General features: G+C 42.1%; 4 protein-coding genes across 11 annotated transcripts in view; 1 reads left to right on the forward strand and 3 right to left on the reverse strand.

Annotated features, from left to right (window-relative positions):
* The window catches only part of LOC125982295 (E3 ubiquitin-protein ligase RNF43), a 46,189-nt gene extending 42,394 nt beyond the window's left edge, over positions 1-3,795 (reverse strand). For 2 of the 4 annotated variants that reach the window (XM_049742749.2, XM_068653102.1), the window contains exon 1: positions 3,574-3,795. In XM_049742749.2, the coding sequence (XP_049598706.1) occupies positions 3,574-3,795 (222 nt within the window). The remainder of the gene's footprint in view (positions 1-3,573) is intronic. The other 2 variants (XM_049742750.1, XM_068653103.1) reach the window with 1 other exon arrangement.
* Positions 3,796-5,231: 1,436 nt separating this feature from the next.
* supt4h1 (SPT4 homolog, DSIF elongation factor subunit) lies at positions 5,232-6,500 on the forward strand. 2 transcript variants are annotated; one of them, XM_049742998.1, is made up of 5 exons: positions 5,289-5,458; positions 5,585-5,691; positions 5,769-5,824; positions 5,896-5,949; positions 6,073-6,500. In XM_049742998.1, exons 1-5 carry the CDS (start codon positions 5,390-5,392, stop codon positions 6,138-6,140), a joined length of 354 nt encoding a protein of 117 aa, XP_049598955.1. In that variant the 5' UTR covers positions 5,289-5,389; the 3' UTR covers positions 6,141-6,500. The 2 variants fall into 2 exon arrangements, with proteins under 2 accessions (XP_049598954.1, XP_049598955.1); XM_049742997.2 differs by lacking the exon at positions 6,073-6,500 and having other exon boundaries at positions 5,232-5,458; positions 5,896-6,023.
* znrd2 (zinc ribbon domain containing 2) lies at positions 5,738-9,212 on the reverse strand. The gene is made up of 4 exons (XM_049742955.2): positions 9,100-9,212; positions 8,128-8,279; positions 7,965-8,049; positions 5,738-7,788 (listed from the first exon to the last, which is right to left on the reverse strand). Exons 1-4 carry the CDS (start codon positions 9,113-9,115, stop codon positions 7,325-7,327), a joined length of 717 nt encoding a protein of 238 aa, XP_049598912.1. The 5' UTR covers positions 9,116-9,212; the 3' UTR covers positions 5,738-7,324.
* A 2,889-nt stretch (positions 9,213-12,101) lies between these two features.
* Positions 12,102-14,444, reverse strand: LOC125982399 (uncharacterized). 4 transcript variants are annotated; one of them, XM_068653294.1, is made up of 13 exons: positions 14,275-14,437; positions 14,103-14,218; positions 14,011-14,036; positions 13,775-13,941; positions 13,628-13,685; positions 13,491-13,546; positions 13,371-13,427; positions 13,231-13,304; positions 13,053-13,161; positions 12,746-12,780; positions 12,537-12,671; positions 12,396-12,473; positions 12,102-12,313 (listed from the first exon to the last, which is right to left on the reverse strand). In XM_068653294.1, exons 8-13 carry the CDS (start codon positions 13,237-13,239, stop codon positions 12,158-12,160), a joined length of 522 nt encoding a protein of 173 aa, XP_068509395.1. In that variant the 5' UTR covers positions 13,240-13,304; positions 13,371-13,427; positions 13,491-13,546; positions 13,628-13,685; positions 13,775-13,941; positions 14,011-14,036; positions 14,103-14,218; positions 14,275-14,437; the 3' UTR covers positions 12,102-12,157. The 4 variants fall into 4 exon arrangements, 3 of the variants coding, with proteins under 3 accessions (XP_068509395.1, XP_068509393.1, XP_068509394.1); XR_011088278.1 differs by having other exon boundaries at positions 12,746-13,008; positions 13,082-13,161; positions 13,628-13,941; positions 14,275-14,433; XM_068653292.1 differs by having other exon boundaries at positions 13,628-13,941; positions 14,275-14,438.
* Positions 14,445-15,396: the final 952 nt, after the last annotated feature.

Below are 15,396 nucleotides of genomic sequence, written 5' to 3' on the forward strand. Positions count from 1 at the left end.
ATAAAATCAATATTCTCCATTGAATTGAAAAGTCGTTAATCTGTGGGAAAACAAATCTGTTTTTACGCGATGGCTCATAACGCAAAAAAAGGTACAACTTTGTTCACATTTATGAATAAAAAAAAATGTTTTCCCAAGCTGAACTGTTATTATAGTGACATCATCAAACGTAAGACCAATAGTGGTTGCTAGCTGTAAAATACGGATAAAGTAACAATAACTCAGAATTGGTTACAGCGAGGAATGCGTTATTAATTTTCCTTATCCTTAAAAAATCAAATAAATCAAGAAAGTTTATACTGTTACTTTGACCGCCTGTGTTTTGCAATAAATATTTGCAGTATTTTGAGCAATATTTGACAAAACTAACAAATTTTCATTCATATTGCAAGATAAAATGGCCATGAATTGGTACTTCCTTCTTCTCATACACGGTTTGAAACACAGGAAGTGGTCATGAAAGTCAGAATGGAATGCAAACCGCAGTCAGCCGTGAAAGTCCTAATAGTGAGTCAGTGTTAATTACATTTATTCACTTCGAGTCATTGAGTTAATTGCAACCTATTTATTCACTTAATTAAAAAGTCTACTGCCTTCAGGGTCTTTGTTTTGATCCATCTCAAAGGGCGGCCATTTTTGTCACTTGCTGTCGACTGAAAATGACATCACAGTTGGTCACAACCAATCACGGCTCAGCTTCAGAAAACTGATGAGCCGTGATTGGTCAAAGGAATTGCATCACAATGGCGCTAACATAATAGTTAATAAAATCATAAATACAGTATGAGAAACGCTCAAATGTAAAACCAGGTCATGTCTAAAAGGTCGTACGTTGGTCACTGCAAACCAAGGACCTCCACAATATTATAATTCAGATGTCAATAAGCACTTTTAGCCCTCTTGGATTTCATTTTTGTGCCTGACTAAAAATAAGCAAACAGTAGAGCTTCAGGAGGGATTCAGCACAAGTTTGAGTGTTTGTCAGAGGACCCCCCCTTCCTCACATCCACTGCCAGGCAAGAACATAAAGCCTGAGCGTAAAGCGCCTCACATGGGCCCTTGAGGACCTGTTGGAACAAGCCTGAGCTACAACAAAGAGCATCCTGCAGCGTCTGACAAAACCAGGCCCTCCTCACCTCGGACACAACCGCGGACCGACCCAATTGTGAGCAAGCTCTTCTTTGTGTTCCTTTCCATCTTCCAGTAAGTTGCCGAGACCTGATGACAGCAGCTTTGACACAGCGATCATCTTAACCTCCTTTTTCTTCCAGCACATTCCTTGTTGACGGATTTTCAACCTCAGTGTAAAAAGTTTTACGGCGGACTAATAAGGAATGTCGGAATTCCCTCGGTACGTTTGATGTGATCAAAACCTGTTTTCTCACAAAGGCATAATCGGTTCTAAGTGGCGTGCCGAATGGAGAGCTATCGGCGTGAAGAAGCGAAGGGAATGGTCAAAGACTCAAACACCTGCGAGCGAAGAAAGACAAGATCCTACGGTGCATATCTACAATCCCGTTTCTTAGGAGACGGTAAATAAATTGACGCAACGGAGCTTTATGGCCAGGGAACCTTAATCCAATCGTAAATGCAAAAAAATGAAAAGAAACGCAGATTTCTATACTTCCTTAAAGGGCACCAGAAAAAAAACCTCAAATTACAGTGTGTTAAGATGTCTCATTTAACTGTCATCGACCACACCTTGCTAATAAAGTTGTTTGATGAAAAGTTGATGTTAAACATTTAGGCACAAACATGACAGACATGTTTTTTGCCTGATGCGTCAATTTAGGTCAACGTCACTGGAAAGAACACACGTGTCATCACCATTCTTAAGGAATTTTTCAAAGTTCTGTCATTACAGAGAGTGGGGAAGGGTGAGCAAATATTTTGTGGGCAGATGCAAGGTCACTGCAGGATAGAGGATTGCAAAAATGTAGGTCTTTGAAAATTTTGAGGGGAACCACACCTTGGAGGCATCAGTAAACTGAGACAAGGGATTAATGTATCAGTATCTGAATACACAAATTATTAGGCTGAATTTTCATTTTTTATACTCAAATTTGTTATTTTATTGAGAAACACAAGTACATAAAAATTTACTGATTTATTTGATTTTTTTTAAAGCTTTTAATCATAATTATATTTTAGGATAAAAAAAATGTCATTTTGTTTCAACAGCAGCTACATATTGTACACTAAAAGAAAAAAAATGGCTATAAGGGAAAATTAAACAACTAAAAAATCGTTGCCTTGTTTACTTCTGTACCTCCATTTATTTTCATCTCATGCTCTGATTGATGAGCTAACAGCAAATCAGTGGATTCAACTGTTAAGGCTATTTTGCATACTGGCTCATTCATTTAAATCGCAAACAAATATTAGTAGCAACCTGCACACAGAAATCAGCATCCCCAAGTATTATAATAATAATTCTTTTTCAGCCACTGCGCAATTGAATTTCAACTTATTAGCCATAAAATATCATCTCTAACTTACGCCTCTAATACGCAGGTTTCTTTTACTTGGCTCTATAAGTGGGGCATTTTTTTTTTTTTACAACACAACACGATTGCAAACCTCAAGAATGTTTGACATAAATGTCACTCTTGCCGTGTCAATCAAAGTTGGATACATTGTGTACCAACACAGTACACGCTAAAATAGGCTGTCTTGCTTTATCTAGCCATGTGCAAGGTTAGGTAACCCATTATTTATTTATTGACCTGGGTCAAAATCTCTCAATCCAAGATGTATTATTTAAATCGACTCATCTGATGGGTTACGAAATATTTTACCTATTATGGGTTATTTATATCTGCAACTGATTCAGCAAATGGAATGCTTTACTTAGACTATTGGCAAGGTTAGGAAACGCTTTACCTATTGTGGGTTATTTATATCGGCAACTAATTCAGCAAATGGAATGTTTTGTTTATCCTCTTAAAAAGGTAAACTACTGATTTTGTGCACACTTTGGATGCAAGTCTCATTGTCCGCCTTTCGTTACATACAGAAAGTTACATTGTCGAGGCTTCCTAGCAAAATTTGGCAAAAAATTATTGCTAGCCATTTTGTTATCATTGAAACACACACAGATATATAACTTTTTTTTTTGTCAGCCATTCACTCAATCAGTTAACTCTTTGTCAATCCTGTTTTGTTGTTTGATTAAAGTGCTCGCTGAGGTAAATATGATCACATCATCAATTGTTTTAAAATGCATTATTCAAATCACCAAGCCATCCGTTTTTTTAACATATCACGTGACCGGGCAAGTAGCCACAAGGTGGCGCAAACTTTTCGGACTAAACTAACCTATTTTTGGAGAACAGGCCCTATGGCTACCTTGGTGGTTTACCTGCCTGTCAACACCACATTGGTGACCCAATTGTGATTTAACTTGTGTTGCCCTGCACGCAATAGACTAATAATGGGTTCAAATAAATCAAAATCATCCTTCCTCGATATTTCACTTCAAAACGTGTTGATTACTTTTGTGTAAAATATATGGCGTGACGTCATCATGGCTGGGAAAGAGTGGATGTGCTTTTTGGGTGATGTCATCCTTACCTGCATGAGTTTCCCCTCCGCGTAACCGGCGCTGCCTCCCACGAACTTCCCTTTCAGAGTGATGGGACTCCCCGTCGGTTCGTGCTTGACCAGCGTCACCTTGATGAGCGCTTGGAGGGCCGACAGCTCGGATTCCGGGCCCGGCTGGCCCAGCACCACCTGCAGGGCCGCCATGAGCAGCCACGGCCAGAGCCCGGCCAGGCGCCACGGGGGGACGGTCATGGCCTCGACTGAGGCAGCGGAGCCCGGCCGCACATGGTGGACTTCAAAGCAGGCAGCAGGAAATCACGGAGGAAGCGTGTTTTTTTTTTTAAGTCCAAAAAATTATTGTACTTCTTTAAACAACGGAATCAAAGCTCATGCGTGAGCGTCCCGATCCTTCCATTGAGACTTAATATTCAAGCGTGCATCCAGGCGCATATTCCGATTCCAAAAAAGTTTTAAAAAAGTTTAAATTCATGCTCCGGGTTGCAAGTGTAATAAATGTCCGCACGTGTCCACGCGTGCAGATTAAAAAAAGCCCAGCTCCAGTCCATGCATGAGTCGAATTTCATTTAACTTCACTTCTCATTAATAATAATAATGAGGGTGTAACAAAAAAAAAAAAAAAATCCACAACGCCAATCGCTGCACCTTTATCAACACCGCACTAAGAGTTGACAAGCAGCGTCGCCAGATAGAGAGTCCCGAGGGCGCCACATTTTTCAACACGCACACATCCACGCACGCACACGGAAGAGAAGTTCAACTTCAAAGGCGAACGTTCCAGCCAGGTTCCCTGTGCAGGGGCGGTCGGATCACAGCCCAACCAAATGGTTAAGTAACATGTTTACAACTTGAACGGTGCGAACATTGTTGTTCCCTAAAGGATTTAATTACGATGCGTAAACATCGTTTGTTGGCTCCTTTCCTTCCTTCCGTCAGATCAAAGTTATTCCCACTTCCAGATTTCAATCACGAAACTGGATATGTTCCTCGGAGATCCGTCATAAACCGGGTGCAACTGCAAGAAACGCCACAGTGTGCGGAACACGAGTGCTCCAAACTCCATGTGATCCTCATGTGAAGTCGGTCAACTTGAGCGACGGCGTGCACAGTTCACCCACACCGTCCTACTAATCTTCTCTCCCGTGTCCGTGACTCCGTGTGACGCTGCTTGCACACTAAGGGGGTTCTCATTTACTTACACCCGCTACCTGCTCATTCGGTATGCTGCCTTCAGGGCCACTTCGTCATCGGCGAAGATTTGTCGGGACATAAAAAAAAAGCGGCAATATGAACCGATTGTTGGATTGGAATTAAACATAAAATTAAATATACTTGTATTATATGCTATACGTTTTGAAGTGTCACTTATGAAAGTTGAGCTGCTGAAAATGTTTACTTTTTTCCCGTATTTACATGAAGGCAACGGCACGAACCCTTGCGAAGGCGTGTGGGACTCCACGCACCAAAATGGTGTTAATAAAGTCAAGCACATAGCTCCCTCTCGTGGTTAAACTTTAAAAGCACGGCTCCTTTTAGTGTGGCCACTTGGGGGCAGTATAATAAAAATGCATAGTTGCATACACGACGCAATATTCAGTTCAACAACAAAAATTTGTGGGAGCCAGTCACGACAGGATGATGTTATATTTTTGTTGTTATTCGGCTTGTCATTACAAATAATGCAATTGCGTGTATTTTTCTAATAAGGCACATCAAATGGATGCCTAAATAAGGGTCCTTTCCGAACTTTAACGCATAGTGATGACGTAATAAGCCCGAGACTAAACCACAATAAACATTAGCCAGTTTGATCTAGGTTGAGAGTACAATGGCTCTGGAAACCGTTCCTAAAGACCTTCGACATCTACGAGCGTGTTTGCTTTGCTCCTTAGTGAAGGTAAATTGAATTACGACAAATGAAACGCTTGCTCCATTTCGGCTAACACGTAGCCTACATTGAGAAACTCATTTACAGTCAATTCGTTCCACTACCGCAATGTAATCAATTTTGCTTCTCTTATAGACTATTGACCAGTTTGAATATGATGGCTGTGACAACTGTGAGTCGTTCCTTCAGATGAAGGGTAACAGAGAGATGGTGTATGATTGCACCAGTTCTTCATTTGATGGGTAAATGCTAATCTTGCTAATATGTGAAATATCTTTAAAGACAATAGGTTTTTACCATTTTATGTTTCTTCACACAGCGTGATTGCTCAGATGAGTCCTGAGGACAGCTGGGTTGCAAAATGGCAGAGAATAGGTAAGAGACAATACAGCATTAAAAAGTTGATGAAACTAATTTTGTCACGTCTTCCATGTCATTGTACACAGGCACATTCAAGCCAGGTGTTTATGCTGTTTCGGTGACTGGCAGATTACCCCCAGGTACAGCCCAATATCAATACTTTAGTTCTCCTGTGCTAACACTATCACAAGGTTCCCTTAATTGTGTTCTATAGCGTCACCTTCAGTGTACATTGGTCATTCTCAATTCTTTTGTTTTTCCAGGTGTTGTGAGGGAGCTGAAAAGCAGGGGAGTGATCTACAAATCCAGAGAGACAGCTGTGAAGTCCTAACTTTTTTTTTTCTAACGGCTGTTTCCAAGAAGCCCAAATACTATTTGTACAAAACTGCTTTTTTTTTTTTTTTTTAACCAGAGAAATAAATCTGTGTTTAAAATGTAATCTATTGTCTTGCTAGCTGTATGCGCAATTAGCAATGAAGACTACACGTCACCTTGCACTTTGGACAAATTCAGTTTTATACTGGAATACCTTTTTGAACAGACCTAGATTTTTTTTTTTAATGTGACCAACCCCACTCAAAAAATAAGGTTCTCACTCCTCTCTATAATGTAGTTCTTTATGATCAATACAACATCTCACAAACTGATACCTCCAGATGAGCCAACGTATGAAAAGGAAAAAAAAAAACAAGTTTCAAGTTAATTTGAGTTTCTGGAAGGCGTTTGCATCTAGTGCCCTCTTGTGGAGACAACAGGTAATCCATCCATCATGGAGGGTGGCCCAGAACACGCCAATCAGAGCAAAATGTCCCACGTTGTGCAGAAATGATGCGCATCTGCTCGTAGTCATCCCGACTAATTGCAAGAATGTAATTGGTTGCGCTATCGGCGTAGCACCATGTGACCATGGGAGTCATTCGGTTATATACGTTTCTGAAGAATGTGACTTTCTAATTTTCCAAAATCTCATGTTAACATTTTTTTAAGACATTTTCATAGAAATCAAAGCTTCTTCACCTAATCATTCAAGACATCAATTTTGAACCAAACAAGCAAAATTATTTTGACTGGTGAATGTCTGCAAAACATGCCGACTTTCAATCTAGAGCAGATAACATGCCGCAGGGTTCCTCGCAGAACAAGGAAATAGCGGGCAGCCCAGAGCTAGGTAACCGTGAGGCACACGTGCAAACCACGAGGCCACTCTTCGGCCCTACAACGTCAAGTCTCCAATTTTCACAATTTGTTGCTTTTATTTGGAGAAAAACCTCACCAGTTTTAGGTGAATTCTTCCCTTTGGTTCCCAAAATAAAAACCACAAATGAGTAAACCATCTGCAGGTTTTCTATTGGGAAGACATTTTGTGACCAGACAACAGGTTGCCATGGAAACATCAGCGGAATCATTTTAAATGGCCAAACACTGAAGAGAGAAAAATAACTTAGACAAACATGAGAGCTAGCTCACCGGTGACATCTGGCCTACCTGCTCAAGAGTTCAAAGGGCAAAGCACCCTCACTGACTGATCTCCCGCAGGCTACGCAGGGAGGCGGCGCAGCTGGAGATCAGGTTGCACAGCTGGATGCTGGACTCCAGGGAGGCGCAGGTTTGCAGCTGGTCGCTGGCCCAGCGCATTTTGCTTAGCACCGCCTCCTCGGCATCCTGCAGCACGGGACGTCGAGGGAGCGGACGCAAGGCCGCACTGGGCGCCGGTGGGCGGGCGGTGGCAGCAGCCCCCGAAACAGCTGCGGCTGCGCCAGGGACGATGACGGCGGGGGGTGCTGGTGCCGGCGGGGCCACGGGCGCGGGGGGGACTGCCCTGCCGCCGGCTGCCGCTCCCTCGCAGTGCTCCGGTCTGGGCTGGGGGACGGCGACAACGCCGCAGTCACCGTTGACGTGTACCGGATCAGACGGCGCCGGAGAACGGGCCGCCAGACGCCGTTCTCGCACCTGAGACAACGCCGCCTGTGCATTGAGGGCTGACAGGACACCAGTCATGTCAGTCTTTTGTAGCAGCTAACAAAGTACTCCAAAAATCCATCTGTGATGACTTAAGAGTATTTTATTGATTATTTCTGCCCTGGTGTCAACTACACAGTCCCACTTTATGAAAATTCTTTCATAATGACTCGCTTGGTGTGTATACGTGTCTTACCAGGATTGTCCTTGTCAACGTCAGAGTCCAGCTCCTGGCATGAGACACAATAGTTCTTGTGTGTGCGGTCCTGCAGCAAGATGGTCTGCAAACAAACAACATTCACAATGACACAAAACAACCCCACCAGGTCTTAGTGACTTAATGTTAGTGTCAGACTTACGCCGCAAACTTCACAGCACTCGCCCAGCATCTTGTAGCCTTTGAGGAGATAGTCGCCCATGACTTTGCTGATCTGGTCCTGTCTCTCCCTCCGGGCCTGGATCACCTTCATCTCAGCCTCGGTGGGAGGCTCCCACTCCAAGTCTTCCTCCTCTGGCATCATGGAAGAAGACCACCAAGAATACCATGGGCAAAGACGACATGTTGTATGGCCAAAGACTTTGCTAAAATGATTAGCTGATGATGGCAAACGCAGACATTCGCTCATTCTTAACTCCCCGATCACAGACGACAAAACTAATGCTAATGGTGAGAAAAATTTATAATAAAGTAGTTAAGAATACAAGTGAAACTACATTTCTACAATTATAATTTACTTCAGATTAACTATAGCAAACATGACTGTTTTTCGTCAATTAATTTCATAATTGGAATTACTATTAACGTGTTTTTAGCGGCATTTGTTCCATAAAAGGAGGCTAAAACTTCTATTTAAGGTTTTCAGTTTATGCTTTTATTCATCCTGAGATTTAACGTTCTGCATAGAGATTGATTTATGAATAACGAACATGACTTGATGTTGTCTGTGTTGAGCGGGCTTTCCAATGACTGCAGTCAGTGTTGCGGAAAAGATGACGACAAATTTAGGAAAGTTTCAAACGGCCACGCGACAGCTCAGACTGTCTGAACAAAGACGGTGGCGCGCGCAAAGTGGCCAACTAGTCAATTTTAACTCATTGAAGAGCCTTTGACCCAGCTAGCGAACGCTACTTAGCTCAAATGTGACAAAGTAGCCTAGCTAGGAAAGCAAGCTAGCAAAACCACGCTCACGTTAGCCGAGGCAACCAAACGTCAAGTTCGCAAAAGTCAAACGACAGTAGAGAAGATTTTCCAAAGAGTTCCCAACTTGCGTCGCTTGTTTCGACAGTTGCAAAATGGGAAGCAAATAAGCAGGGAAGTAATAACAACATACCTTCATGAAGCGACATATTGCTGCGCGGCGCCGCACGCACGTACAGCGTCACGACGTCACGAGATTTATTTTCTGTTGTCGGCGGAAGTCGAACAACGCACTCCTAAGAGCGCTACTGCCTTTTAACGGCGCCTGGGTGGAACTGCAGGAAAGGGACCGCACATTTTTTGTTTGGTTTTTATTGGAAAATCAATTTAAAATCGACTACAGTCAAATTCCTTGATTTAATAATGTCTGACACTTCTCCCAAGGCTTATTCAAATACAACAAGGTCATTTTAATTCACGAGTATCTATTTTTCAGTTTTGAGCTTACTCGGCTACCGTAGGCACGCCAGTTCACTGTGCAGCTAGCATGACCGGTGACTACTAACTGTGAGTATTGCAAACAATTTTAAGCTCTCTATTTTCCGTTTACATGTAAATACTCAAAAAACAAGCAAAAAATCCCAGGGAACAGTCAAAATGTATTTATTGAAAAAGATAAGGGATATAATTTGAGAGGAAAAGCTAACTTTGATAAGGGGTATGCTCGCACCAATCTCAGGAGCAGGTGCATATCATCCTATTGGGTAACTGTGTAGAATGGGCTGGAAGATAAAATGAAGGAAAGCAGAAATATAGTTCTATTTTTTTTAAATATATAAAGGAATGATATTTGCTAATTACCACAAAAAGGAAAATGAAGGTAACTACTTTTAATCTTCTGAATGATATTTGCTAATTACCAAAAAGAGGAAAATGAAGGTGACTACTGTTAATATTCTGTAACTGTTTTTGTTGTTTTTCTCTCTTTTTTTTTGTAGTTTAATGTACTCACTTGGAACTAAGTGATGGATAAGGGTAGGACATGATAAGCTTAGGCTACCTCCTACTACTTTTCGAACAGTGATGTATATTTTTTGTTGTTTGTTTTTTATTGTTTTTTATTCTTTAAATCATGTTTGAATTAAAGATTCATTCATTCATTCAATATGCAGGAGCATCATTACGACACGAGCTCCTCGAGTTTGTTTGTAGCTCGCTAGCTAGCTAGCTAGCTAGCTACCGTAGAACAATATCAACAAAGGTGCCTTGCCAGCGAGCCCGCCCACAACTGCCACTCAGCTGTCGATCAAACGTTAATTAGGAAAAAGCGTTTGACCTCCATGTTGTTTTGTATGTTTTTCACGCAAAAGCTGATGTCCAAACTACAAGAGTTGAGGCTCCACATCGGTTGCTGGTCGTCTATCAGAACATCTTGACGCCAACATATTTTCGAAAGGTACTGCATGTTGTTTTTCCTTCTTTTTTATAGGGAGTATTATTCCTTCGGTGACTAGAGAAGATCATGAACAAGTCTGAAACTTAATATTATTTTGTAAAGATAATTGAATCCGTGCTTTGAGTTATTTGACGGTTTCCACGTGAATTAGGTAGTGGGTAACAGCAGATGGGCCATTAGTTTCAGAAGTTGTGGTCAAGACATTGCATTGTGTGGGGTGGGTGCAGTACAACCTGTTTCCCGCAGAGGGCGCCAATGCTCTATAGTTGAGTATTCTCTTGCTGTTTCGGTCCTTTCATAGTTTGTGATATTCGATGTTAAATAAAGTGTTAAAAATCATTAAAGCTGTCAAGGAAATTGTTTACCAAAAAGAACATTTGGCCCATAAGTCTTTGACTTTGAATCCTTGGTTGAGATGCTGAGTCTTAGACTTTGAAACCTTGGTTGAGGTGCTCATTGCATGTCACTTCTAATGCCTGCCACCAGGGGGAAGGTGAGCACATGAGAACGTCTGTCATTGCTCACTGGGCCAAAAACTAAGTGCCACTGTGCTACTGCACAACTTAAACATCAAACACCTCTAGATGTGTTTTTAATGAAATTGATGCAAACCAAGTTAGTCAGAAATATAAATTTGATTTGTATTCAACTAACTTGGTTTCATCAGTGTCATTGAAAAACACATCCAAAAGTGTGTGATGATGGTATGCAGTAGCTGGCACTTAGTTTTTGTCCCAGTGAGAGATGTCAGCTGATTGCATGTGCTCACCTTCCCCCTAGTGGCACTCGTGTCATCAGAAGTAAGTGACATCTCACCTGAGCTCATCAAACACTTAAGCTGCTTCCATGCAAGTCCTGTCAATGCCAATGTTTGAGTGCAACTATATTAGTCTCACACAAACATTGACTGCTCAAAACTTTTCAAACTGCTTTTCTGTCATATAAATCAATCAACTGGAATGCAAGTCTTAGTGTTTTTAGGAGCAAATTTGCTTCACTCATTGGAAAATGTTCGTGCCTGGTGGTTGCTGCAGTGGCAGTTAGGTTTTCAAAGGCAGTCTTCAGTCTTGAGGTGAGCGGTGTCCTTCTGTCACTGCCATGGACATGCTATTTTGACTGTTACTCTCCATTTCACAGGACTCCTGTCACTTTGAGTCATGTGAGATATAGAATAACAGTCAAAAACCCATGTCCATGGCAGTGACACAAGGACAACGCTCACCTCAAGACTGAAAACTGCCTTAAAAAACCTAAGTGTCACTTTCCCCGCCTCCTACTTCTCCCCAAATTCAGTCTGACCAATCACAGCGCAGCACGAATTTGCATAAATTTGCATAACCACGCCCACTTTTCCAACAGCCAATCAGATAGCTGTATTTGCCAGTCTGACCAATCAGATTGCTTCAAATTAATGAGACCACGCCCACTTTATATTCCACCAATCACATGTCCCCTCATTTGCATAACCACGCCCACTTTTCAACCAATCGCTGACCTTCATTGTCATTGCCCCGCCCACTTCTTGAGCCCTCAGCGAATCATGAAGCAGTATTCCAGCTTTGACCCGCCTCATTTACCAAAAATTTATGGGAAAAAAAATCCAGAAAAAAAATTCTGGAAAAAATTTTGGAAAAAATTCCGGGAAAAAAATTTGGAAAAATAAAATCTGAAAATTTTTTGGGGTTTTTTTAAATTAAAATATTTTTAAAGTTGAGAATAAAGAGTTAAGAGTTCAAGTGTTCTTTGTAATCAAACTTTATTTCTTTTGCAGAGTCAACATTCAATCACAAAACAGTTAGAAGTTGGATGGTAGTCTGCTCGGTGCCAAGCGGTGAAGTGGTCGGCCAGCGGGACGAGTGGTGAAGTGGTCGGCCAGCTGGACGAGTGGTGAAGTGGTCGGCCAGCGAGACGAGTGGTGAAGTGGTCTGCCAGCGGGACGAGGAGTCTGCGCCTGGAGGTAAGACAAAAAGAAACCTGTAAGCCTAAAGTAAAGTCAGCGTTTAGTGTAGGAAAAAGTTTAGCATGAAACTTACCAGTGGGAAACATTTGTTGTTCATGGCATCAAGGATTGAGAGCTGCATGACCAGAAAGTTGCTCTTGCTCCTTGCGACCTGTCAGAAAATATATATAGGAACAAAGTTGTCATGGGGACTGTGCAATGATGAGCATATTACCTTAAGTGCAAATATTGTCCACTTCTCAGGTTGACTTGGAGGCAAGGACGCATCAAAAACTAATGTGTTGGCAGCATGCTGCTGTGCTCTGATCCTTGGCCACCGCTGCAAGCAGGTACTTGATAGCGCACCACCCTGGACACAAAAAGAACATTCATTCAAATTGTGGAACATGGTGGCTGAAATGAAATGTACTTTCCTTCTCTTACCGGCAGAGGGCTCTCCAGGCGGCAAGAAGGTACCCCTGCCAAAAAGATGTCGACTTGAAGCTTTTAGCAAGTAGCATACCAGGAATGTCTCGTTTCAACTGCAACAACCACAGGGGGAAAATCCAAGTCCAGAAAGTGACACGCCTGCTACAGTTTGGCTTGAGCCACAGGTGCTTCTACTCCACTGGCAGGTGAATGAGCTCACAGAATGGAAGCAAACTGGCAGGTTTTTCACTTTCTGGACCAGGATTTGCCACTTCGTCCTGTAAAGAAAAGGAACATTGACACGGACTCAAGTTAAGGTTACCATTTTTATTTTTAACTGTAGACAGGAACCTTCTGCTGAAGACATTTTTTAGATGAGAAACATCGGGCCAAGCTCTTGAAATGTTGCAGATCCTCTCCTGGACTGACACCTGCACACAAATGCGGAAAAAGTCAAGCAAGTTGATTTGCAACACTAATAATGGAAACAGCCTTGAAACCTTAGGCATGGTTTTGGAGAATTTCTTGGCCCAGCAGGTGGCGGGTCTTTGCGGCACTCTTACTGGAAGCTGCACTGCATTAAGACAAAGAAACAGCAGGTTAGTGTTCTTACCATGCCACTTTTGCAAAGTTTAGTCACCTGCCAGGACTGGAAGATCATGACTCCTTGGTTCCTGACTGCCTGGACCAGCACCACCTGAAACAACAAACTGGTCAAGCACTTTGATTTGTCTAATTTGTCATTACAATAGGTTTAAACCTGGCGCTTTGACTTCAATCCATGCAGCAGGCAGGTACCAGGTCCTTTGGCTCCACCTGGTGGACAAAACAGGACAATGTACACCCTGAAATAAATTTATCAAATTGTTCATGTATGAAAATGAGCACGTGTTTCACCAATGAAGAATGCAGGAAGGGGAAGCTCTGGACTTCTCTCCAACCGCAGTTTCTTGGCCTGAAAGACAAGGTAACGTTAAATTTAACATGCATAGTGTTAAATTCTCAATCATACGAGCTGGTTTGATAGCAAGAGTGTAGACTTGCAAACGTCTCATGAAGTCGGGGCTCTCAGGACTGCAAGCCGGCCATTTTTAAACCTGCATACAAAAAAAAAAAAAAAGAGGTAAGTAATTTAGTCAATTGTCCTTCAAATAAAAACGTGATTTTTGCCTTTTTGCAGTCAATCTGGGTCTTCTGTTGCAGATGCAGACCTGTGGACAGAAATGGACAATTAGATGCAGTCGATTAAATCCACATTATTTGAACAGAGAGTAGGTTACTTGAGGCTCGTTTTGAAGAGTCGCACCTGTAGACAGACATTAGACCATTTGATTAGATTCTGTTGTGAATTTCTGCAAACGTTTTGTCTTACCTTGGGCAGCAAAACTGCGTTTGATGCAACTTAAGGTCGGAGAAGTTTTCTGCCAACGCTCGCTTTTTAGCTTGCATGGTAGCAAGGTGTAAGCACGTCCAAAGTGCGAGTTGACGCTGAAAGAGAGCAAAAGCAGTTAGTTTTAAAAGGTTAAGGATTAGTGAAGACTTACCTTTGAAACGCAGCATGTTGTGTAAAAGCGTGCTGCGCAGCCGGTGGAGCAGCACGACGTGACGCTGTCAGAAATGAGCAAGAGAACGATTGTCGCGTTTGTGACGTCTTATATAGTAATTTTGTGATGACGTCATTAACAAGCAAAAGGAAAGAAAAAGAAAAAAGTAGCCGTCTGCGGAAGCAAGGGGAAAATGTCAAAGTATAACACTTGGGTAGGGTCGAGTCTCGAACCATAATTCTTAGGTTTCGGAGGCACGGGCGTTAACCATTCAACCAGAGCTTGCTTTGCAACGTCAGCAGATTTGATCGTATTCATAGTTTAAGTACCCAAACATTGACGTGAAAAGTCTAAGGTAACACCTAAGTACAAAGAAGCGAGGAAGAATAATTGTGTCTGAGGTGGTCGAATGGTTAAAGCTTTTGCCTTGAGTTCAGGAGACTCGGGTTCGAATCTTGGTTGACGCGCTCTTTAAGTTGAAAATGTTGGCCATAGCTGGTCTCGAACCCTGGTCGGCCGAGTACCAGGCCAAGTATTATACCATTCGGCCACATTGCCATGAAATTTTTGAAGTTTTATTATGTATTTAAGGTCTACGGCTCTAGTGATCTACAAATAGAACAACCGCCGTTAATTTGTAAGATACACAGATGGTCTGGTGGTTGAAGTTCTTACCTTTGGTCCCAGCGATTCGGGTTTGAATCTTGGCCATCGCTCTCTTTAATTTGAAAATGTTGGACAGAGCTGGTCTCGAACCCTGGTCGACCGAGTACCAGTCCAAGTGTTATACCATTCGGCCACATTGCCATGAAAATTTCCAAAAATATTTATGTATTTAACGTAAATAGGTCGACTGATCTACAAATACCGATAATTGCTGCAGCTTTCTAAGATCCAGTGATGGTCTTGTGGTTAAAGCTTTTGCCTTGAGTTCAGGAGAACAGAGTTCGAATCTCACACATGGCTTTGTGTAAGTATATACACATATAAATAAATATATTCCAGAGCAGGACTCTTTGCCTCGTATTCTGTCGAGTCTTGCACATTATTCCGTATAATTTCCAAATGTTACACGGAGCGGGACTCGAACCCGCCTCTCCTGTACTCCAGACCAATATTATT

The sequence above is a fragment of the Syngnathus scovelli genome, chromosome 15 (genome assembly GCF_024217435.2).
Source record: "Syngnathus scovelli strain Florida chromosome 15, RoL_Ssco_1.2, whole genome shotgun sequence".
NCBI classification, from domain to species: domain Eukaryota; kingdom Metazoa; phylum Chordata; class Actinopteri; order Syngnathiformes; family Syngnathidae; genus Syngnathus; species Syngnathus scovelli.

What these genes read in the sequence shown, in the direction of transcription:
- znrd2 (XM_049742955.2), bottom strand. An exon ending in AGTGCTGTGAAGTTTGCGGC is followed by an intron (nt 8,050 to 8,127) that starts GTAAGTCTGACA and finishes GTTTGTTTGCAG; the next exon opens with ACCATCTTGCTGCAGGACCG. An exon ending in CGTTGACAAGGACAATCCTG is followed by an intron (nt 7,789 to 7,964) that starts GTAAGACACGTA and finishes GTGTCCTGTCAG; the next exon opens with CCCTCAATGCACAGGCGGCG.
- supt4h1 (XM_049742997.2), top strand. Translation starts at nt 5,390, where the DNA reads ATGGCTCTGGAAACCGTTCCTAAAGACCTTCGACATCTACGAGCGTGT. An exon ending in ACCAGTTCTTCATTTGATGG is followed by an intron (nt 5,692 to 5,768) that starts GTAAATGCTAAT and finishes TTCTTCACACAG; the next exon opens with CGTGATTGCTCAGATGAGTC. An exon ending in TGCAAAATGGCAGAGAATAG is followed by an intron (nt 5,825 to 5,895) that starts GTAAGAGACAAT and finishes CATTGTACACAG; the next exon opens with GCACATTCAAGCCAGGTGTT.
- LOC125982399 (XM_068653293.1), bottom strand. Translation starts at nt 13,785, where the DNA reads ATGAGACGTTTGCAAGTCTACACTCTTGCTATCAAACCAGCTCGTATG. An exon ending in GGACAATATTTGCACTTAAG is followed by an intron (nt 12,474 to 12,536) that starts GTAATATGCTCA and finishes ATTTTCTGACAG; the next exon opens with GTCGCAAGGAGCAAGAGCAA. An exon ending in ACAACAAATGTTTCCCACTG is followed by an intron (nt 12,314 to 12,395) that starts GTAAGTTTCATG and finishes TCTTACCTCCAG; the next exon opens with GCGCAGACTCCTCGTCCCGC.